This window comes from Carassius auratus, chromosome 38 (assembly GCF_003368295.1).
Source record: "Carassius auratus strain Wakin chromosome 38, ASM336829v1, whole genome shotgun sequence".
In the NCBI taxonomy this organism is placed as follows: Eukaryota; Metazoa; Chordata; class Actinopteri; order Cypriniformes; family Cyprinidae; genus Carassius; species Carassius auratus.
In genome coordinates, this window is record NC_039280.1 from 20,741,381 (window position 1) to 20,766,780 (window position 25,400).

General features: G+C 40.8%; 1 protein-coding gene across 2 annotated transcripts in view; it reads right to left on the reverse strand.

Annotated features, from left to right (window-relative positions):
• The window catches only part of LOC113057343 (inactive phospholipase D5), a 37,839-nt gene that overhangs the window by 4,628 nt on the left and 7,811 nt on the right, over nucleotides 1-25,400 (reverse strand). The window contains exons 2-8 of one of the 2 annotated variants that reach the window (XM_026224711.1): nucleotides 11,711-11,847; nucleotides 5,114-5,291; nucleotides 4,902-5,010; nucleotides 3,657-3,784; nucleotides 3,279-3,476; nucleotides 2,583-2,719; nucleotides 1,833-2,001 (exon numbers count right to left, since the gene is read on the reverse strand). In XM_026224711.1, coding sequence (XP_026080496.1) covers nucleotides 1,833-2,001; nucleotides 2,583-2,719; nucleotides 3,279-3,476; nucleotides 3,657-3,784; nucleotides 4,902-5,010; nucleotides 5,114-5,291; nucleotides 11,711-11,847 — 1,056 coding nt within the window. Of the gene's footprint in view, nucleotides 1-1,832; nucleotides 2,002-2,582; nucleotides 2,720-3,278; nucleotides 3,477-3,656; nucleotides 3,785-4,901; nucleotides 5,011-5,113; nucleotides 5,292-11,710; nucleotides 11,960-25,400 lie in introns of those variants that run through there. The other variant, XM_026224710.1, reaches the window with a different exon arrangement.

The following is a 25,400-nucleotide window of genomic DNA, read 5'->3' on the forward strand; positions in this document are numbered from 1 at the left end:
ACTATTTTCTATTCTCACTTTACATTTTCTGTAGATTGTTAGAAATACTGAACTATAATAATAATAACAATATTAATTATACCTTTTATTTATAGGCATCTTTCAAGACACTCAAAGACACAGTACAATAAAACAAAACATAAAATGCACGCATTAAAACAAATTAAACAAGAAAATCATTAAAAGTAATTCTAAACAAATACGTTTTTTATCTGAACTTTAAAATGAGAAATTGAATCCAGCTTGCGAACGTGCAAAGGTAAAGCGTTCCATAGCTTTGACGCTGCACAACTAAAATCCCTAAAACCAAAGGAACTCATCTCGAAGTTTGGAACTGACAAAAAATGTGCAGAAGATGATCTCAAAGAGCGCAAAGGAGTATACGAATAGAGAAGATCTGAAAGATAATGGGGTGCCAAATTATGAAGAGCTTTGTAGGTAAGATGTAAAATTTTGTAATGTACATGATAATGAACAGGAAGCTAATGCAACTTAAAAAGAATAGGAGTTATGTGATCGACAGTATATGAACGTGTATCTAACCTAGCTTCTGAATTAACTAGAAATCAATGAAGTTGTTTTCCAGGAATGCCAAATAGAGAATTACAATAATCAATTTGAGATGTAACCAATGCATGAATAAGCACTTCAGTACTATGTTGAGAGAGTGAGGAACGAAGTCTAGCAATATTGCATAAATTAAAAAAGCAGAACATGAAATATTACTGATATGGGAACCAAACGAAAGCAAACCATCCACTATAACTCCAAGACTATTTAAATAAGTCAGGAGCGGGATGAGAAACATTAGGTCTAGTAGAAATGTACACTTGTTTGTCATCAGTGTAAAGATCTAAATTAATAACATAGGAACAAAAAAATAGGACCAAGAGGAAGAATATAAATTTTGAAAAAAAACGGACTAAACACCGAGCCCTGTGGAACGCCATCAGTAACTGAGACAGGATCTGAACCTTCATTCTTAATCAGTATGTTGAGCTATTCACCACCTGCTGGATATTGTAATGGGGCTGACAAGACGTGAGATGTGTGGATCCATGTGCAAGCTTATATACATATATAGCTTATATAGGTATATAGAGGGCAAGACACAAGAATAATCCTAGGGCAAGCGTGGGTCTACAATGAATGAACAATATCCAGAGGGCTAAGCAAGGGGTATAAACTGAAACAGGATTATGAAAACTAGAAACTAAGACAAGACAAGACAAGACAAGACAAGACAAGACAAGACAAGACAAGACAAGACAAGACAAGACAAGACAAGACAAGACAAGACAAGACAAGACAAGACTGTCTCGGTATCGCAGCCATCACTAGGGGAGGGATATGTGCAGAACAATACTCGGCCGTGTGTGATATGAAGTCCAATGCTTATAAAGCGTGTCTGACTGATTGTACTGTGTGTGTAATTGGTCTCAGGTGCATGTGTGATTGTTATCAGGTGATTGTGATTGGTGCAATGGAACGTGGGAAATGTAGTCCAGGGTGTACTGTGTAGTGTGAGAGTCTGTGTTGTGGATGTTGACCTCTGCTGGTGAATTAATGGAAGTTCATGACAGATGGATCATGGATCGTGACAGAGATTTACAAGTTGGAAACAATAACATCCAAGTTTTGCTTACATATTGTTTCATGAAGACAAATTCTGATAAACTACTCACATGCACTGTTTTTTTATATTATGGAAATTTGTAGTTTCAGATACAGCTAGTACTTTTTTGCTTCCTAAATAAATCACAATTTTTGAAGAACCTCAGCACTGCTATTGCATGTAAATCTTTGGTAATCTTTGATAAATGCACACTCACCACCTCTACTGAGCAGCGTAATGACTCTGTGCACAGTGCTTTGAGAGACCACAGGAAGTTCATTGTCAGTGGGTCAGTCTGCTCCCAACAGCTTATTAACAGGCGTACTTTGATGCTTTTTTTCACAATCAATGCTTCTCGGAGCATGTTGTCAATGCGTGACCAGTACCTGTTAAAGTATGTAGAGTAAACATCAGTATAATGCACTATACTACTACTACTATCAATAGTGTTATAAATCTAGTAGCCAAGGTTTGGCTTGTTAGCCCAATCCCCTTAGAACCGCTGGTAGATGTCATAACTACAACATCTGACCTAAAAAACCTCCTTCCTTCCTGCAAGGACATTTAGCAGGTATTCAGACAAACCTATTAATAAATCACTAAATTTGTATTTCTTGTAGTATGTTTTGCCAGTGACACATTGCTGAAACAGAGTTAATTTAATCAAAGTCAATGGCAAAGTGCCCAACTAAAGGGAACACTAATCTCCATAATGGTAACATGTTGCATGTACCATATAAAAAATAAAGCCGAAACTAGTTTGCAATAAGTAAATAAGGTAATTCCAAGTTCCCATGAACCACTTTTAAATTAGCATGGTCCAGTTACAAGCTTACTGCTTGAAGCTGGTGTAAATATCTTAGCCATGTATTCTGATATAATACATTTCTTTCCAAGCACCATTCAAATCACAAGTATTATATGGTGATTTCAATGTTAGATATTTTGGTCATGTAACAGGACTCACTTGGGTTGGTTGCGGTTGAGCATTGGTAGATAGTTGGTTATGGAGATGTAGATAAATGTCTCAGCCTTTTGAATGACTCTGTTAATGGCCTCAAGGTCTTTCGTCCGGTCTTTTGGGCAGAAAACATCTGGAGAACTCTAGCACAACAAACAATAAAAAACTGAATTATTTCACATGTGTGCCCATTTGTAGTTAGCTTTATAAGCCCTATGAAATCCTTGCATTTCCACACAGTGAGGTCAGAAAAGTCTCTAAAATCCACATGAAAACTATAATCAGTTTCACTGCTGTTGAAGCTTAAGGTTGTAAAACAACCACCAAACATGCATTACATGACCACTGCCACTTCCAGTACATGACCACGAGAGCGGCAGTGATTCATCTCTCTTTTGAAATATAATGCATCTTGGAGTCTGGTATTTCATCAAGTGTGAAGTAGACAGGGGACTGATTGCAGCTATCAAACTGTTCCAGAAGCTGCAGTCATTGATAAACGATTCTTGTTCATTTTCTGTGAAGACTCCAATTATTAATTATTCTTCAACAGCAATGCTAAAAGTCTTCATTAACAAACATATTAAACATCATTAGAGTCAGACGAATCAAATGAAGGATCATTTCTGTGCACCAGGACTTGTTTCTGCTTCTACTAGACTACAGATAAATGAAAAATCAAAGCACTCTAACTCAACTCACTGAATAGTATGCTTCTGCTTCCGTGTCATTCAGATGCAGTTGAAGGTTGTTGTCTCTGTTATACAGAGCGTTCAGTTTCTTGGACCATATTGACGGCAAAAACTCTTTATACTGCAGTTGCCAGTAGAGGCTAAATATTTTGTGCAGGTCCAACACCAGACAGCTGCAGTTATAAATAATGATGCCCAACTCCTTCATCTGTGAAAATAACACAACACCTCATCAGACCAATGCAATATTAATAAACACAATGAAGAACATGGCATATCATATAATTTCAACATACAGATTAATAATCAAATGAACTAAATGGAATTAGTAAAGTGAAAGGAACGCCTTTTTTAAAAATGTGTATTTAACTATAGAGTTGTTCTTTACCACAGACAGTGACCTCCAATCCATGCCAGCACTTCCTATGTACATGTGCTTCCTGTCTACCACCCAGAAGGAGGAGTTGAGCTGACCGTTCATGAGGGCTGTCATGTTCAGGTAATGCACCTCGGCACCTGGAGGATAAACAAACAATACACTCAATTATCAATCACTGGTTGTAAAATTGTTCACACCAAGTGCCATCAACAGGACATTTTGCCCAGTATAAGCTACTTTGGTGGGGTCCCAAAACACAAGTCATAGTCCTAATAAAAAGACCCTTGAACTGTTTTGGCATGATTCCACTTTCTCCTGATTTCTTGAGTCCTGTGAGATTCCAGTGGTCTTCTTGACCTTCTGCTCCTCCAGATACCCACTCTTGCCCTCTCCTATGTCTCATCTCGAGTCCCTGGGGTATATTCTTAAGATTCCGGCTCATCCTCATTTGGTCAAGTTTTCTATGAAGTCTGTAAAACCACCAGTATTCCCTCTCTGTCTCTTTCTCCTCTCCGCCATAATTAGCTATACCAAGTCACTTCTCTGACTTTTCTATATTTCTCTCAATCCAAGTTTCAATTTTCAAGTTTTATTTATTTATAAAGAATATTTAAAATCAACCTTGGTTGGCCAAAGTGCTGTTCAATAAGATAAGAAAAACTAACAAAACAAGACAAAAACATATACGTTATGGTACATTAAACGCATTAGATTAAAAATGTGTTTTGAGCAAAGATTTGAATTCAGCTACCGTGGAGGCTGATTTAACATGTAGTGGTATGGTGTTCCACAGCTTAGGGACAACTACTGCAGAGTGGGAGTGGAGCTAAAAAGAGTAGGTATACACTGTTCCCCTACATTGGGGAAGTCTCTTTGTTATTGCTCTATTAAAACGTATTGCAGGCTTGATTGCAGGCCTACTTGGGTCACTGGTTAGAGAAGGGGAGTCCAGTCCTGTTCCTGGAGATCTTCCTGCAGACTTCAGGTTCATCTATCAAGCGTTACTGAAAAGATGAATTAGCTGGTTCAGGTGTGTTTGATCAGGGTTGGAGCTAAACTTTGCAGGATGGTAGATCTCCAGGAATAGGAATGGGCACATTTGAATTAGAGTGTTCCCCACAAATCATGGAGTAACCTGTGATAGAAATTGATAAAATTCCTGTGCCTTTGCATCTTTACACTTGGTCCAAACACAAAGAGTCTTACAAGATGGTTTTGTTAGACGGTGTATAGTAAATAATATCATATACTTACCACTCTGAGTGAGTGCCTTGAGCTCTGAGGAATGAGTTAGTCCACTGACCACCTTCAAACTGACTGACCGAGACCGCAGACTCATCAACTGATGCAGTAAGATCTGACCCTGAGGATGACAGAAGAAACGGTCACATTTAAATGCAGTCATACTGGCACGAATCCAGCTCTCATCAGCAGAGGTGTTGACCCTGCAGTATGTTGGGAGTTACCTGTTTGGCCTGGGGAGGTTTCGACTCATACTCGGTGGAGTTCAGTGCCCACCATGGTGACACGATCTCAACAGACCGATGTGCTTGATCCAAAAGCTCATGGAGACCAGCGGCCAGGGAAACTGTGTCCTGATATGGAATGGACAGGTCTTCTGGAATATTTTCAACAAGCACAACACTGTGAACACAACAGAATCTAGATTTAAGCAGGGTTCATTGAGAACAGATATGATTTCCAATGTTTTGCATAGGGTTATCTGCTTGTTAAGCTGTGACTGACCAATAATATTGTGTCCAGGTCCAAACCTCTACTCGGTTTCAAGTGAGAACACTCAACAGACATTTTTAAGCACTACTCGCTTATATCACACCATTAATCTAAGCTTTTTAAAAGCACAGTGTATACTACAGTCTCTGGCCTTGACACCAATATTTTAAAGATTCAGAAAATATGAATCACTGTGTGGCCAACTGAGAGTTTGGTTAGGGTGTAGATTTTTCAGTACTACTAAAGTTTACTGTGAGTATATAGTAACATTTTTAATTGTTTGCTATGTTGATTTTGGGATCTGAAAGAGCATGTGAACCTGGAAACAGTGACATGTGACGTCAGACTTAACCGAGGGGTGGGCATAGCTGATGAATTAGCATTATGTGTACAAAAATAATTGTGACACCTCCTAGATTTGACTAGATTACAGAATCACATATAGTTTGTGTATATATCATCCTGACAATGATTCAGCATAATGAGTCTTTATCTGGCTGCAACAGACTGAAACAGATCACAAAGACATGGAATACACAGATCAATAAGAGAAACAAACCCCTTGATAACAAAGCAGCAGGCCTGCAAACACAACAGACAACAGCATACTGTATACTAATGGAAATAAAGCAATAATAAATACAATAAGAGTGAGAACAATGATTATGATTGCACACATACATACATATATACATAAATGTATTTATATGTGGCTTGCCAGCGATGCCATATGCGAGTGTCTTGGTCACGTGCACCCATTCCCTATTTGCCATGATCCGGAAACGAAATCCTAGGTAAAGTGGAGCCCCAGTACAGTTAACACGTTCTACTAAATTACACTAATGTCTCATTTTTTAATCACATCTTAATTAAAATCTGATTTGAACCCAGTTTAAAACAATGGTTACATCAAACAATTTCAAAATACTTTTTTGTTTTCAAATATATTACAGAAGTGAAGTACAGTTTCCTCTCCCTCATATAAAAACTATATAAGTGGCTTTTGACCAATAGGCTTTAAGAAATTTACATTACACCATAATTTTCTCAACTGCTGAAAGATTGCAGACAGCAGATGCAGACAGAATACACATGAGGGTTGGGGTAGTCTAGTGGTTAAGGATGATGGCTGTTAAATGGTTAGTTCACCCAAAAATGAAAACGTTAACTCACCCCCCAGGCATCCAAGGTGTATTTGACTTTCTTTTCTCAGACTAATCCAGTTGGAGGTGTATTAAAAATTATCTTTGATCTTTCAGAGATGTTCATGGCACTCAAGTGGTTTAGCAAAAGACGTAAAATAAAAGGCAGCCTTCCACAGCTCTGTGGGGAGGGGGTGAACAGAGGCCTCCTGTAGCGACTCGTTCGTTAGAAAAATATTCATATTCAAAATGTAATAACCACTTGAATTACACAGCCTAATTTAAATTTTTACAAGAGCTAACCCTTTAAAGGTCCTGGGTTCAGTTATGCATTCCCACCATCACTTGAACTCCAACACTTACAGTAAAGCATTGTTGGTATCTCCAGGGGGATTTCACTTGTAATGAAAGTGGCTTCTCAGATGAGAAGTGCCTCCTAATGGTTTTTTTCTACCGCTAAAGGATGTAGATTTGATCATAGTTCCTATCCTGTTACAGTCCCTGTATATTGAGTCGGTGTAATAGAATATCTTAAAAGGAGACACTACCCACACACTGTCCAACACTAAATAGCTCTAAATCAATACTCTCTCCAAATCATATCCTTACAAACCCTTATAATTAGGACCATACATGTTAACCATAAAAAAAATTAAAAAAATACAACCAACGACACCGAAACACCTTTCTAAACTTCTTTCCAATGGCAATTGCTTGCTAACACACACTGCTAATCAGCCAATCACATCGCAGCAACTCAATGCATTTAGGTGTTGTTGGTGCCAGACGCACTGGTCTGAGTATTTCAAAAACTGCTGATATGCTGGGATTTTCACAAACAACAATCTCTAGGGTTTACAGAGAATGGTCTGAAAAAGAGAAAATATCCAGTGAACAGCAGTTGTGTGGACAGAAATGTCTTGTTGATGTCAGAGGTCAGAGAAGAATGGACAGACCGGTAAGAGATGACAGAAAGACAACAGTAACTCATCTAAACACTCGTTACAACCGAGGTATGCAGAAGACCGTCTCTGAACACACAACACACTGAACCCTGAAACAGATGATCCACAGCAGCAGAAGAACACACCGGGTGATGCTCCTGTCAGATAAGAACAGATTGAAAAAAGTGAAAGCATGGATCCATTCTGCCTTGTTACCACTGTGCAGGCTGCTGGTGGTGTTGTAGTAATGGTGTATTGGTGTAGTAATGGTGTAGTATATTTGCTTGGCACTCTTTGGATCCCTTAGTTCCAATTAAGCATTGTTTAAACACCACGGCCTACCTGAGCATTGTTTCTGACCATGTCCATCCCTTTATGACCACCATGTCCCCATCCTCTGATGCTACTTCCAGCAGGATAATGCACCATGTCATGAAGCTCAAATCATTTCAAATTGGTTTCTTGAACATGACAATGAGTTCACTGTACTAAAATAGCCCCACAGTCACCAGATCTCAACCCAATAGAGCATCTTTGGGATGTGGTGGAACGGGAGCTTCGTGTCCTGGATGTGCATCCCACAAATCTCCATCAACTGCAAGATGCTATCCTATCAGTATGGGCCAACATCTCTAAAGAATGCTTTCAGCACCTTGTTGAATCAATGCCACGTAGAATTAAGGCAGTTCTGAAGGAAAAAGGGGGTCCAACTAGCATGAGCAGGGTGTACTTAATAAAGTGGCCAGTGAGTGTAAGATTGTATTTGATAATTGGAGCGTTCAGTGATAAAGCAGAGGAGAAACTGCTTCTCTCATGGCTATGGGTGTTTAGAGTTTAGAAAAGAAACAATAGGAAGGAAAAATATCAGTCTTATGGTGATGTGTTCAGTTTTGAACTTTACATAAAAAAATAGCTTGTCTGATAGCCTGTCCCCTGATATTTTATATAATTAGTAAACATGATTCCAACCTTTTTTTTCAAAATGCCTTCTATGTGATGAAGTGCAGAGTGACTCTATGGAAATGCTTTGCAGGAATTATGCGGTATTTCACACCACTACATTTACATATATTAATTTAACTGACAGTTTCACCCAAAGTTACTCACAAATGAGCCAACAGTGCAATTTAGGAGCCAACAATATTTGCAGAAGAGAAGTGAAGAAAAAGTGTTGTTTGTTCAAGTGGCCGTCCTGAACACTAATGTTTGGCACTGAAGAAGAATTATGTGCTGACCACAGAGTCACTGCATTGCTTTGTGATGACACAGAGAAAACATGTTGGGTGAGAAAGTGCAAAACCATTGCAGAAGAAAGCTTGGACAGCAAAGCAGGACCTTGAGGAAGTGTGGCATTTACAAGGAGCTGAGCAACTTGATCTGGGCACTATTGACTGTCAAAGACACAGCACACTGTTTGAAGCTTGACCATCATAGAGAACTGATCCATACCAGCTCACAGGTGTTGTGCAGAACCTTATTCTCCAGTTTCTCTTTTCTGAGGTTAATGTTGAACTGTGCATCATGCTAAATTGGTACTGTAAAGTAATATTTTAATGGGGCATTCAGTTGTACTAGTCTTTATTTGGGACCTGGTCTGCCATGGAGTGCATCTGAGGAGGTTTTTAATGTCAAGCTTGTATTGTCCAAGAGTTTCTTTATAAAGTCTGTCATCATCTCCTCACATAAGAAAGCTGAAAATGCTGGCGCTGCACTGTCTGGATACCAGTGTTCTTGGGCCGCACGTATCTCTAGCTGTTCAGATTTGACCGGTGAGATCCTCTAACCGTGTTGCCTTCTTTGAGAAAATACATGGGGAAATATATCATCCCATGAGTATCTGTGTTTGAGTAGATCTTGTAAGTTCAGTGTAAACAGCTTCTGTAGTGAATGTGCCTGCATCATCAGTGGAGACTTTCATTAATGCAAAGTTTGTTCTGTCAGAGGAACTGGATGCTGAAAAAGATGGATTACTAGCCAGTGTTCTTATAGACTTTCTCAGTGTAAGCCAAAAGGGTTGAGTGTACTTGTAAGGCCTTGATGACATTTCCCTTCAATCTGGAATGGCTTTAGAATAAATGTCTGTGTAGAATATTATAGAAAGAAGGAGAGCTCCGTCTTGAATCTTCTCACAGGGATGAGAACTCTTTGCATTGCTACCATTTATCTCAGTGGTCTTCCACATTGTGTGTTGCACTACTAGATTCTCAGTTTTAGTTATGGTAATGTAGTATGTAATGTTTTACACATGACCTACCGAACCGGGCAGGCTCCAGAACTGCTTAGGGCTCATGACAGTTACCGGTTCTTCAACATTAGGCTCCGCTGTGTTGGGATTGTTGACTTCTATCAGCATCGATCTGATTAAACTAAAGCTCTTTCAAATACAGTCATTCACTCATATCCTCCTCATATGTGTGAGTGTTTGTGTTGGGCTCCAGGAAGTGCAGTTATACAGCACATGAAACATTATAAGACTGAACTGTTGAAATGTTGTGGCAATTCTTTATTTTTGGACATCATTGTTCTGTCTCACCTGAGTTTGTGTCTTTACACGTTGTCTGGGATATTTAGAGAATGTGTTGGATATTTATCTAGGACATAGGATATAGTTATTCTTGCCTGCCTTTCTTTAACAAATTCCACTAAATCACTGACCTTTTTTCTGTTCTGCTCATCAGACAAATCACATGCACAACTTAATAGATAGTAGCTCTGATGTTAATGGATGTCTCCAGCTAAATGCCTTTTGCATATTTAAAAAAAAAAGTATTTTCACAGAATTTAGAAAAGCTCTGAGAATTGTGCATCATTTTACAGTGTGATAACATCCTCTGGCTTAATAGCATCACAGCATGATGCTGTATTTGAATATATTCATTAGCAACTTTGTCTTAGTTACAATATGCTATTTTAGAAGATTTTTTGCCCCCAGGAGTCCGATCCATACACACATCCAGCATTTTATATTCAATGTATATTGCTCTAAAGAGTGAAGTGTTGTGTTCAAAGCTTATAATGGAGGAAGTGTAATGCAGTACACTGCTTTTAATCGTTTATTCACTGGTCAGTGTGGGATCACTGATTTCACCTGAATGAGATGCTGGAGCTTGATACATTTGAGATGTTCTCGACTGCCCTCTCTGTGAATTGTCCAAATCCCTAGGAACTGGAGCTGATGTTTCAAACTCCTCAAGCTTGTCTAATTTGGCCATGGAAGCAGCAAGTTCTATTTCAATTTCAACTTTGTCTTTAGTTTTATTGAGCTGTCTCATGTCTTTACGCTGGCTCTCTCAGCCGTGTGCTTGGGCAGATGAAGAAGTACTCTTATAGATGCTTTCCTGAAATTGGCTGATACTCTATCTTCAGGTCTCACATTTCATCAGGGATTTTGGATATGACTAGCTTTTATTATCCATACATAAATCCAACTCATTTTGAAATCATCTGGATCATATCTATCCAGCAGGTCAGCGTATTTTTCACCTTCAGGGAGTAAAGACTGTACTGAGGCATGCAATTCATTCAAATTCACATCAATTCATATAAAAGCACAAAGGCAAGAGAAATTGATGCATAGTCTATATCTGTGCAGCAGTTACTGAGTCTTACTTTTAACCGTTTTAAATTTCAGTTACTGTGCGCATTAAAATTTTAGACTTTTCTACGCCTGTGTTTTGTTCCAGGTAGCAAGTAACAAAACAGCATTATTAAACTTGGGTAAGAAGACCTCTTTGCTAAATCGTAGACCTTTACAAATCAAGTATGATAATGTGAATACAGAGTTATGTTGGAGAGAGCTTCACCGAGCTGACTGTCATGGTTTAAAGTCTGAAGGAATGACTGACACAGAGGAGGAGAGTTAAACCACTGATGACAGACGGACTATCCTGAAGATGTGTTTCATACTTTTCTAGACCTTGACAGTGTAAGTCTATGGGACAGTCATAAGCCTCCTGATTTTCATCCAGAATATCTTACATTGTGTTTCAAAGATGAACAAAGCTTGAACAGGTGTAGAACAACATGGGGGGTAAAGGATTAATGACAAAATTGAACATAAACTTGCAAAGACACATTCTCTAAATATAGATAATATTGTGAATCAATAAAATGATATAATAAGGTTAAGCAAAGTCTTCAAAGCAGAAGAAGAAAGAAAAGAAAAAAAGACTAAACTGGTGGAATACACGTAATTTGAGGCTCGTCAGACAGTGAGTCTAATGTCAGGTTGAGTTGTGCTCACCGACAGGAACTGCTGCATTTCCCCTCAGTGATGTCATCCTCGTCATCCCCCCACACGTCTACAGCAGAGAATATGAGCGCTATCAGCACCGCACAGCAGCACACCAGCGCAAAGATCACAATACACTTCAGCTGAGACTGCAAGAAACAAGAGGAAGAAGATAGACGTTTAAACCCTGGCTCTGTGCAGAAGGAAAACATTCTGTGGAAATTCGAAAGGTTATCCATGGCATGTACAAGAGGCTTATTAAGTTCACTTTTGATGTGAAAGGGCCTTTTACATCTGCCAAAAAAAAAAAAAAAGGTGTATTAAAAACAAATGAGCAAGCCCAGCCCAGATGAGAAAAAGTTACGCAAACGTAATCTAATGCTTTACTTTCAATAAAAAGTAACAAAGTAATGCAATTAGTTGTCTTTTTTTAGGGAGTAACACAATATTGTAATGCGTTACATTTAATAGTAACTTTCCCCAACACTGCTGTTGTGCTGTTACAGTGAAGCTGGGAGTTACTGGTTCACTGCTTTTCACCTCCCTGATGAATATTACAGTTTTGTGCATAACTTCCTATAACTAAAACCGTCATAGTCTGTTTGTGTTTGTGAGTGAGTCATAATTAAAACAAAGAGGAAAAAACTGTCACAGAATTTACTGCTTCAGAGTGTGTGTGTGTGTGTGTGTGTGTGAGTGTGTGTGTGCGCCTGCTGTGTGTATGTGTGTATGTGCGTGTGTGCGTGCGCGTGTGTGTGTGTGTGCGTGTGTGCGTGTGTGTGTGTGTGTGTGTGTGTGTGATGCAATAGTCTAGCAGTACAGTATTCACTTAGTTTGCAGGGAGACTTAGGCTAAATTTAAATCAGGAAATGAACAACAAGGAAAATTGCAACAAATTGTACAGCCAGTGATCATTCACCATACATTTTAATTTTGTTAACTTTTTAGTTCCATGGAAAGAAAAGTCATACAACTTTCTTAGGACATTTGATATATATTTTGCAGCATATGATTCTCTACGGTATATTTGAATTGTGATCAGTGCTATTCAGTGCTTGTAAAATTCTAATGCACAATTATAAATGATTATGATTATTTTTATTGAAATGAACTAGAATACTGTTACTAAAAGTGAGCTTAATTAATGTCAGGGTGTATAAAATATTAGGAATCACATTAAACACTGCTACACCTGCAGCGCTCTCCAGTAATTTCTAATTTTCCCACTCCCCCCGTTTGATTGGAAGAGGTGGAGGTACTGGTCTGCTCATCTCTAATTATTGGAAATTTAATCCTTTACCATCTTTGGGTATCAACAGCTAATTTGAATCTCATTCAGTTACTGTTACCTACCCTTTTAAAATACATTTTGTAGTTGTCTATCGACCCCAAGGACCACTGGGTAACTTTTTGGATGAATTAGATGTGTTGCTCTCAACCTTTTCTGAGGATGGTACTCCCCTAGTTATGCTTGGAGATTTCAACATCCATCTAGATAAACCTCTGTATGCTGATTTCCACACTCTGCTTGCCTCTTTTGATCTCAACCGAGTGTCAACTACTGCTACTCACAAATCAGGCAACCATCTGGACCTTATTTATACATGACACTGCTCTACTGATCATGTTCTGGTTACTCCACTGCACACGTCGGATCACTTCCTCCTCACTCTTAACCTCAACATGGTCCCTGACACATCACTTACCCCTCCACATGTCATCTTTCGACATTACCTAAGCACACTTTCTGCAATGGTTTCATCTTCACTTCCTTCCCCTAAACGGTTTGCATCTTTGGATGCTAACAGTGCTACTGAGGCTTTCTGCTCCACTCTTACATCTTGTTTAAACACTGTTTGCCCCTTATCTTCCAGGTCAGCTCGTAACACCCCTTCTGCCCCTTGGTTATCTGATGTTCTACGTGAACACCGTTCTAAGCTTAGAGCTGCGGAGAGAGTGGTAAAAAAATCTAAAAATCCTACTGATATGTCAGTCACGTAGGTTCTCTCCTTTTAAAGTTCATGTACTTTTGTAATGGTTTGTCCTTTATTGCATATTGTTTTTATCTTTCTTATTATTGTAATTTAATCATCATCTCCTTCAAGCCATTTCTCCTGCAGTTGTACCTGCACTCACTCACATCATCAACACTTCTCTCCACACTGGTGTTTTCCCCTCATCATTAAGACAGGCACGTATAACTCCACTACTTTAGAAACCCAACCTCAACCTCAACCCATACTCTTTGTAATCTACCTACTTGTTTTTTTTTAATTAATTATAAGAAATGTGACCCTTTAACACTAGCATACATTTTTTGTTCTATTTGATCTACTATGTCTGAAGAAATGCTTGCTTTTTTTCTAGCAATGATATTAATTTAAACACTTTCTGATCTGCAGCGAGTAACAGACTGATGTAAGAACTAACAACTACTGGTTAAGACATAATGAGAAAAAAAGATTTCCTTTTAATGGTTTCTTCCAGAAGCTGAATTATTGTGGACCAAAGCCAGTCTCTTTATTTACAGTCATTCCACCAACTCATGTGTAGTCATAAATAATAGAGAGCTATTAAGCCACCAGAACTGTGTGATTATTGGTGGTCAACAGTGCAGAATATGGTGCTGAGTTCTAACACTATAAAAAGTACAGAGAGACCAGATTCAACAGCTACTAATGAATAATTTACCCCTTGTAACAGATATGCAGGTCAGCGATTCATGGGTTAAATTCTGTTTTGTAAATTCAGACTGTTGGTACTAAATGCCAGCCTGGCTGGACTTAAATTACTTTACGATACCCATGCGAGCCTCAAAGGATACCTGAAACCAAATTCCTTAACACACACACACACACACACACAAAAAGAAACCTTTCTTTTTGTTCCTTACTTTTGTAAGTCCTTTATTAAATATGTATTTTATATGTTTGTGTATTGCATAAAATGGTTAATCCTGGGTAAATGGTTAAAGTGCTGACTTATAAGTGGAAATGCTTGATTTCAATCTTATACTTTCTCAAAAAGAAATGTTCTGCAACCCCCACACTCCTTGGTAGCTCGTAAAATTTTACGAGCTCACAGGACCACAGGACAGGAAACCTAATCCTTACAAAAGAATGATAGAATGTACTCAAATGTAGTCTTAATGTGTATAGTATTGTTTTTGCGGTACATTAGAGGTTTCCCATATAAATTGGGAATATCTGCAGTGTTATCATGTGTTAATCAAATCTTTAAATGTGTGTAATTCTGCATTTGAATGTATCTTCATGTTTTGATCATTTGCACATATTAATTTTAGTATCTGTGTAATCGTCATGCTTTGACAGACCCATTTATCTAGAGCAAAGTAATGAAAAATGTATTTAATCTGGAATAATGAACTTGCTTTAATATTCCTGATGAAATCGGACAAGCCCTAAATCATCAGGGGGTTGTCTCAACAGAGACAAAGGAACTTTCCCGCCGCTTCAGATTGCGGATGTTCATTGGGTGGTTCACGCGAAAAGAGGCGTGAACATCTCAAGCTATAAGAGTCGACCGAACAAGGTCCGCCTCTCTCTCTTCGCTCTCTTCTTGCGCTCTTCTTGCTCTTCTTCCCGTTCTCCGTTCTCGGACACGCCGCGCTTGGTTCTCCTCCCCCCTCAGCACACGGACTGAGGAGAGGAAAGCCATTTTCATGGCTCATTTGGAAACTTTCATTTTCGTTGTTTTGTTTTCTTTTCTTTACTAAGTTTATTCAACTATTCGCCTCTCCACACAATGAAGACGAATTCTGGAACATTGTTTGTTGAACCTTTCAAATACCGCGCGAAGATGAACGAACACCTCTTTGCAACAAAGGAACACGTGACTCCACGCTCACGCCAAGATCCAGCGCAGCTTGCGCGCGCGTCACACGGCCTCCGGCCCACGCGCGCAGTTTTCAAAGGACCACGTGACATCACACGTGCGTCGCCGGTACCACGCTCACCCACTGGGCCATGCAAGTATCGTTTTCTATGGAGATTTAAATGCTGCTTTAAAGTGTTGCTATTATTTGATTCGTTGTTGGTTCCACTAAGGTTTACTGACTGATTTTCATACCTGAGCTCATTCTGTGATCTCTCTCGCTTTCTACACTTCTCTCTCTCTCGCTCTCTCTCTCTCTCTCTCTCTCTCTCTTTTATTTGGATTCCGTTGTCTTGTAAATGTTTATTGTCTGTATTTTCGTACGCATATTTACTCTGTGTGATTTGTAGTTTGATGTATTACTAGTTGAATTATTAAAAACCCATATATAAAATGATTGGCTTTGGACTCCACCCCACTCACATTACGAGTCACTGAGATGTGTCTGATCTATAGCTACAAGCTCTAAATTTAGAAACTAAATTTATCATAAGGATAGGATAATATTTTCATGGCCAGAGAATACTTTTCCTTTTTATTGAAAATTGATAGGTCTACAGTGGTGTGCTGGACATACCACGGTTTGATCTGCAGTAATTTACAGTAAGAGATCACAATAATTGATATGAAGAATGTAATATTGACATATTAATGAGTAAATTACAGTGCCCTGTGATTAGTATTGGTATTGGCAATTGAGCTATTTTTCATAATCAATAAAATTAAATGTAACTGTCATCTGAGATATATATTAATCAAATTCTTGATTAATTATTCAAATTCCCTATATATCATTTGAGTTAATTACTATGTAAAACTCATTGTTGTTACATTTTGGTGGAGAATGCGGGCATTTCAAACTTCGTTTTGTGAGCAATCAATCTGTGTATATGGTTTTTAATAATTTCTGCACGTGCGCTATGAAATTATGTAACGTTACTTGTGAGATAAGTCGCAAGACGCGAACTCACTCAACTGACTGAGGCAAAAAGCTGGTCAGTAAGCACCTAGGTATTTATAGAAACTTAACAGTATAGTCACTGTTAATTTTAATGAAAGTAATCTGCAGTATAAGGTTAAAAGTATCCTGTTAAGAAAGACCAAAATCTTTTTACAGTGAGAACATTTTAATATGAATAATTAAAAGATGAAGAAATCTTTTATTAGTTGCAACATGTAAATCTGAACATGAGCGATGTTCCTCTGATTCAGTTAAAAGGCCTTGTTATTAAATATCGTTATTGAATTCGTGGCGAACCACAGTGATATTCAAGATTAAAACGATAAAAACTCCTGGTCTAAAATTGGCTTAGCTACCCGATTTTTAAACCTAAAACATTTAAATCATAAGTGCTATTTTGATAAATGTTTATTGGAGTCAACAGTTGGAAAATTCCTGTTTTTATTACAGTTGTGTTTTGGAAGTGAACGGATCCTTCTTCAACCTATGTTAATATAGCACCTCAGAGATTAAAACCTTTGGTTTGTTACTTGTGATTTTTGATGCAGAAAATCAGCCTGACAAACGATCAGATAATTTCTAAGTCATATTGAAACTGTAATTCCTCTATCTAAACACCAGAGGGAAGGCGTGGGTTAGAAATTTCAGGGTACACCCTGCTTTCTGATTCCAGCTTGCGTGAGTGCAAAGCTGCCAACCTGTGGCCATTTCAGATAATGCGCTCTGATTGCTAATTTATAATCCCCTGTGATGTATATTTGAATTGGATGTCTAAATTCTCGATAATTATTTGCATTTACACTCTTGCTCGTGCGAATATTATTACAGGGAAACAAAAGAATGTTCCCTGCCTTTGACTGTTTACATTTACTTTGAGTTTAGTTCAAACATGATTTGAATTAAAATGTAATTGTTAATAGTGGAAATCTAGATGTGTCAGGTCAACCACTGATTGACCCACTTAGAAGGTAAGCCATCTAGTGGCAGTCTCCTGTTAAATCGACTAACAGACCTCTGTCTTTTCCATTCTGTTTTGAAATTGCATGTCCACTTTTACCCTCTTTGATTAATCTCACACTGTTTGATTAATTTCATGATCATTAATGATGACTTACAAGCTATCAATGGTTATTATAGTATATTATTCAGATTTTCCTTTTTAATTCATACATGCTTATTTTAAATTTTGATTTAAACCAGTTTTGAATTTTTAATTTGAATTAAGTTTTCTGCTCAGCAGGTTAAAGACAGAGAAGCAGTACTCCCCCCCCCCCCCCCCTTGTGGTGAAAACCAGCTACTCCTTCTCCCTTGTTTCATTACTGTCTTTTAATTTGATGTTTATTATTTTTCTTCTCTCTTTTGACTTAGGTTATTTTGATAATTACCATTATTATCATAATTCATTTGTTTTGTTTTATCATGATTAGGTAAAGCTGTTACCTTTCCTCTCTACATATAGTTACTCAATTGATGTTAAACAAACCAAACCTTAATTAACTTTAAGTTTCCTTTGTTCATCCTTTGTGTATTTGATTGTAGAACCCCCTCGGTGATTGGACAGTCATCTCAGGTATCCAGTGAGCAAGGCTGCCCGACCGGTGTTACCGATACTGGCTGCGAGTGAAACTCGGTCCCTCTTGTCTCAAGAGACATCAGCAATTTTGGCACTCCAAAGGTTGTGCTAAAAGTCACAAGCCGTGCTGTCCTGCGACACGCCAGAGTAACGGAGGACCGGGGACACTGCGGTTCAGTGTTTGGGGAGCACCGGGGAGGTTGACCAAGCCACTGGTTCCCACCTGAATGACTTCAATTCAACCAGGTGAACCAAAAGTGATAAAACCTATCCACTTATTATAAACCACAGAATATTAGATATTCCCCCGGATATATTTTAAGTGTTCTGACCCTTTTGCTTCTTTAAGCCACACCATATTTCTAGGTTTCCTACCCAGATAGCCCACTCACCTGTTGGCCCTATCTTAAAACCTAGCAGTAGGCTTAGGCCTCCTTATTCTCACTAACACGTTGTGTTTCTATTGTTTTCATCTCATTTCAAGTGTTGTGTTTCACTTTGATCTTTTTCTACCACCTGTTCTGTTGTGATTTGTTTCTTTCATTTCACATAGAGACAGTAACCTGGGAGCCACCAACGAAGTTAAATAGTAGAGCGACCACCAGCAGCCGGTGTCATAACACGACCCGCTAGGCTACTGCCTGTCAAATCTCCATTTCAGGTCCTTCGTTGACCCAAGTTAATTGGCTACTTAACTGTCTGACTGTTTGCATCAGTCAGCCCCAAAATTCTCATAAACGGCACAGCCCGTATGAATATAGCTCGTTAAACGTAGAACGAACTTGCATTGGTCTTTTTGTGTGTGTGTGCTGTGCTTCTCTCACCGACAGAGAATCAGGATGTTCCAGGCATCCAGTCCAGCAGTCCACGGGGGCCACCTCTCGACATGGTTGAAAGCAGTGACGACCCCCTTCCTGCCCAAGGATGCCATTAACCTGCAGCACCCAGAGCAACTAGACACCGAGCTAGATGAACTGATGGCACGCGATCCAAACCAAAGCGACTACTACAGAGAACTCGCCAGGATCTTCGGAAGCCTAGTTCCCATTCTCGTCGCCCAGGCACCGCTCAGTGAACGGAGCAACATCGCGGAGGAGGCCTGGAAGGACCAGGCCCCAACCCAGAGTCATCTTGATCAGCTTCTCCTCGAGACCCAGAACCAGCGCGAGAAAGAGGACGACACAGATCCAGAGCTACAGAAAGGAGTTGAAAGACTTCACAATGCCCTGCAAGATCTTCGCCTCGACACAGATCAAAGAGAACATCTGGAGAGAGAAGCCAGAAAAGAACTCAACAAAAAACTCCAGCAAGGCGACGCTCTCCTAAAAAGAGCAGAGACTGAACTAAAAAAAAAAAAAAGACTATAAAACCTGGGCCTGCAAAACACACTTGCAAGCGGCCCAAGCTAAATTCAACAAGCTTACTCTGCAGAGAGACAAGCTCCAAGATGAACTTTACACTGTTCACACAGAACTGAGACAATTTCACAGATTACAGAGTGGCTGGATCGGAGAAACGCACACCACAAAATTTCTCCCGGGCCGCCACTCCAACCCTTTCAGCCAAGAACCCAGAGCTGGAAAAGGGGGTGTAACAAGAACCAGCTTACAAGAACATCTGTCAACAACGGAGGGAAGAGAACCCTTCCAGAGAACGCATGTCACCAAACCCTGCACTGCTCACAGAGAACTTCACAAGCTAGCCAGAAGCATCTCTACATTCATTCCAGATCCTGCAGGAGGACATGATGTTCATGCTTCTTTACAAGCCATTGACTTTCATTTGCAAACTGTCGCCAACGTGACAGATGTGAACACATTGTACCTGTTAAAAATCACGGCCAGCCGTGATGTGCATTGCTTTCTGGATCGTCAACCAGAGACTGTCAAAGCGTACTACCAGCAACTGCTACAGACTTTGATTCTTGAATTCTCTGATCCAAACTCAGACCATGGGCTCCTTATTGCTATGGACCTCAAACAGGGCCGATTTGAAAACCCACAGACTTTCTGGAGTCAGCTACGAAACACCTACTTCGGAGCATGCAATGAACCAGGTATGGAACAGGATTTCAACTTAAAAACTCTGTTCCTCCCAAACCTACATGCCAGTTGGAGTTTTCATCTCAGAGTCCCAGCGTGTCCCCGTAACAGGACTACACAAGAGTTACGGAACTTAGCCCACAAAGCTTGCACCAAGCAAAAGACGATTTGTGAAAAGACTGTGAAATACCCCAAAGTCTCTGTCTCTGAGCACTGCTTGGAGTTAACCCTAGATGGCGCCCTACAACACCACAGTCACAGACATCTTTACAGAGAGTCAATACCATTCCAAGCCAGCAGAGGGCAACACAGTGCAGCCACGTCTGAGACAGCAGAGATCCTGAGGGTGCTGAAAGATCTTCTTCACATGAATACTCGCAAGGAAGATGAGCCAAGCACCCAGAACACTGCCCGAGCTCCACAGTCAACAGCTACAGCTAACTGAACGAGACAGCACAGGTCCTCACACCAGGTACCACAAACACAAGGTACCAGAAAATGCTGTTTCGACTACCTGCCTTCGCAGCGAGCTACACAAGACCACCACCCACCGATCGTCCCACCTGCCCTAATGCCAACATTCCTGGGCAGCCCTGTCAAAAAGGGGGTGGGTCGAAAAGGAGTCAACAGGGAAGACCTGATCGACACAGGATTAAACCTGACGGTGATCTCATCTTACCTTTTCAAAAGACTCCAATTTGAAGCTAAGAGACAAGATCGAACTCTTACACCTCAAACTTATGAACTGAATGTACAGGTGTACAGACAGGATGACATCCAGTTTGAACAGGTTGTTTCCATTCACCTGACATTCGTTCCGATGAGTCTAATACATCCCATGTATGTCCCACCAATGAACACTCATACATTGCTCATCGACAAAGACCTGCTAGAACACTTTGACCCTTTTCTGAACTTCAAACAGCTAAAAGACTTTGCTCAAGTGCGAGAACCTCTTTCTCTCCAGCCACACAGGTTGCTAGAGCCAGACTGTCAGGTCGCAGAGGTCACGGGAACCCCAGCAGCCAGCCATGAGTACAACGCCCTAACAACAGGCCCAAGTTCAAGCCTCTGTACCTTAGTCAACAAACAGGGTACGGTGGTACCAGCTTACACCAAAGGGGTCGCTGTTCGGCTCAACCTGCAAGGTGGTCAAACCTTACACCACACGCTGGGTTTCTTCCAATCCTCACCTGAATGTGTGGAACTCGGACTCACACTTGCAAACAACAAGCATGTCAAACACCAACACCTGTTCCAGCAATGTGATAACATCACAAAAACACACAATGTGATCGTGTACTGGAAGAAGGAAAAAGGACACTCAAAGTTACCAAGTCTAGACGAGGACTTTAAAGATCACACTGACACCCTTGCCAAAACTGGCACACTAAACAACATTCTGTGGTCACTCCCAACCCACCCACCCACATTCAAGGTTGAAGTGATTACACACAGCACAAGAACTTTACTAGCTAAACTGCCTACCTCAGAATCGCTTACGCAGGCTCCGTTGTCTACACAGACCAACACAGCGGTCATGCGGGCTTCTGAAACCTTGATAATGACTTTACCACCTCTCAGACCCCTCCATCCACCCTGGCAACCAGTCTACAGTCACTGACAACCAAAGCCCCAGACCACTGCATGATACACAAACCATGCTGCGTGCACAGAACAATATTGTGGGTTGTGCACCGTCTGACATCACAATGCCAGGGCGTGTAATGCCACGGAGCAAAAGGGGGATACTGCCAATATATTTCCATGATGCAGCATGTGCTGCACCACGCAGCACCAGAGCCACTGACACAACACTGAGGCAAGCGTCATGCCAGCAGCAAGATGTGGCAAAACATGGGCGAGGGCGAGCTAAACCCAGTCGCCGCCCACGAAGCAAAGAGACTGTCCTGTCCAACCAAAGACAGGCCTTGTTTGTTTCTTTCTCCCCTTTCTCTCTCTCTCTCCCTATTATCTGTACCAGGATGCTGCTGTGGTTTGCCGTGCCGGGCTGTCAGCCAAAGAGAGGACAGCTGCCACCGAGAAAACCGCTGAGACTCCTGACTACCGATGACAGGGCACACTACCCCAGCACTGTAACCGAATACAGCTGTACAAGGTTCCGATGGAGAGAGGACTCCCTCACTCACACTGAGGCCGATGTCAAACACCTGTTCAGCCAACATGAGAAAGTGACGGTTACACAAATGGAGTTAGGTGGACACCACCACCGCTCCAAACAGTTCCCGGGAGCTTTGCTTAGAGCCGCTGCTGCCGCCAGAATGTTTAACATTGTTATGTCCAGTGTCAATGCAGCGAACCAGACTGTAAACTCCTTGAAACCACTGTTTACTGTCTTCCAGAAGAACTTTACCCAGACTCAGCTGCTTACAGCGTTAACAACAGACATGCTGTGGGAGGTTAGCTCCTCCAATGACAGCCTAACCACGAGTAAAACCCCACCATACATGATACCCTTAAGCCTCGTGTTAACTGTGTTGCCTTACACCATCACCATGCCAGCTGACCTGCTACGAATGCACCTGGCCAACTCTCTGAATAGCGCCTTCCTACGGCACGTAAACCCCAAACAGAGAGAAGTGAACGTGCTCCTGAACCAACTCATCAGCGAGTCAAGCCAAGTCTACAGACCTAAAGACATTGTCAGTGTCAGGATGTGGAAGAGCAACACCCACACCAAAACACACATTCCAAATGTGGTGGCCTACCACGACAGCAACACACAGCTGTACCTGGCCCCAAACATGCACATGTGTACTTTAACCAAAGACATTCATTATCTCTGCCTTAGCAAACCCTTCCTCAGACACAACTCTGAAGGAATCTGCGAGCTGCAACCCTGGGTCAGCGATACGCGCTGCCCTGCCGAAGCCAAGCCTCGTACACAAGTCACAGAAACGCAAGCAGAGATTGTGGGTAACAGATGGCTCGTCAACACTCCTGTGCGCTCAGCTATGCTGACCTACGACCAGCATGACACCGCCACCCGTGCCAACCTGCTGGACCAAGTACTGAAAGGTACCACCCAACACATTGACATTACTCCTGTCGATACAGCCCTCCAAGCACTGTCTCGACAGCCCATTCTGAACCAGTCATCTGCGGTCCTAGCCTGGACTGCTGCCGACACTGCACGGTGCATCTTCACCGTCATTGGTCCCACCCTGACTCTTGGCGTGACCTTCATCCTATACAGGATACTCAACGAGATGCAAACCTCTACAGCCAAACTCACGACAACTGTGGCTGGAGGTCTCCGATGGAATCCCCGGAAAAGGGACGCAAAGTCAAAGACAATACCGAACCTCACCAAGCTGAATCCTCAGCTTCAGGAACCACCTGTCATCATGACCCACCTGCTGCATGACCATCACGATTCACCTGTCATCTGCCCATCCGGATGATTGCCGTCCGATGATGTCCACACAGGGACTTCATCTGACGTAAAGGGGGAGATGTAACAGATATGCAGGTCAGCGATTCATGGGTTAAATTCTGTTTTGTAAATTCAGACTGTTGGTACTAAATGCCAGCCTGGCTGGACTTAAATTACTTTACGATACCCATGCGAGCCTCAAAGGATACCTGAAACCAAATTCCTTAACACACACACACACACACACACAAAAAGAAACCTTTCTTTTTGTTCCTTACTTTTGTAAGTCCTTTATTAAATATGTATTTTATATGTTTGTGTATTGCATAAAATGGTTAATCCTGGGTAAATGGTTAAAATGCTGACTTAAAAGTGGAAATGCTTGATTTCAATCTTATACTTTCTCAAAAAGAAATGTTCTGCAACCCCCACACTCCTTGGTAGCTCGTAAAATTTTACGAGCTCACAGGACCACAGGACAGGAAACCTAATCCTTACAAAAGAATGATAGAATGTACTCAAATGTAGTCTTAATGTGTATAGTATTGTTTTTGCGGTACATTAGAGGTTTCCCATATAAATTGGGAATATCTGCAGTGTTATCATGTGTTAATCAAATCTTTAAATGTGTGTAATTCTGCATTTGAATGTATCTTCATGTTTTGATCATTTGCACATATTAATTTTAGTATCTGTGTAATCGTCATGCTTTGACAGACCCATTTATCTAGAGCAAAGTAATGAAAAATGTATTTAATCTGGAATAATGAACTTGCTTTAATATTCCTGATGAAATCGGACAAGCCCTAAATCATCAGGGGGTTGTCTCAACAGAGACAAAGGAACTTTCCCGCCGCTTCAGATTGCGGATGTTCATTGGGTGGTTCACGCGAAAAGAGGCGTGAACATCTCAAGCTATAAGAGTCGACCGAACAAGGTCCGCCTCTCTCTCTTCGCTCTCTTCTTGCGCTCTTCTTGCTCTTCTTCCCGTTCTCCGTTCTCGGACACGTCGCTCCGCGCGGCCTCAGGCCGCGCTTGGTTCTCCTCCCCCCTCAGCACACGGACTGAGGAGAGGAAAGCCATTTTCATGGCTCATTTGGAAACTTTCATTTTCGTTGTTTTGTTTTCTTTTCTTTACTAAGTTTATTCAACTATTCGCCTCTCCACACAATGAAGACGAATTCTGGAACATTGTTTGTTGAACCTTTCAAATACCGCGCGAAGATGAACGAACACCTCTTTGCAACAAAGGAACACGTGACTCCACGCTCACGCCAAGATCCAGCGCAGCTTGCGCGCGCGTCACACGGCCTCCGGCCCACGCGCGCAGTTTTCAAAGGACCACGTGACATCACACGTGCGTCGCCGGTACCACGCTCACCCACTGGGCCATGCAAGTATCGTTTTCTATGGAGATTTAAATGCTGCTTTAAAGTGTTGCTATTATTTGATTCATTGTTGGTTCCACTAAGGTTTACTGACTGATTTTCATACCTGAGCTCATTCTGTGATCTCTCTCGCTTTCTACACTTCTCTCTCTCTCGCTCTCTCTCTCTCTCTCTCTCTCTCTCTTTTATTTGGATTCCGTTGTCTTGTAAATGTTTATTGTCTGTATTTTCGTACGCATATTTACTCTGTGTGATTTGTAGTTTGATGTATTACTAGTTGAATTATTAAAAACCCATATATAAAATGATTGGCTTTGGACTCCACCCCACTCACATTACGAGTCACTGAGATGTGTCTGATCTATAGCTACAAGCTCTAAATTTAGAAACTAAATTTATCATAAGGATAGGATAATATTTTCATGGCCAGAGAATACTTTTCCTTG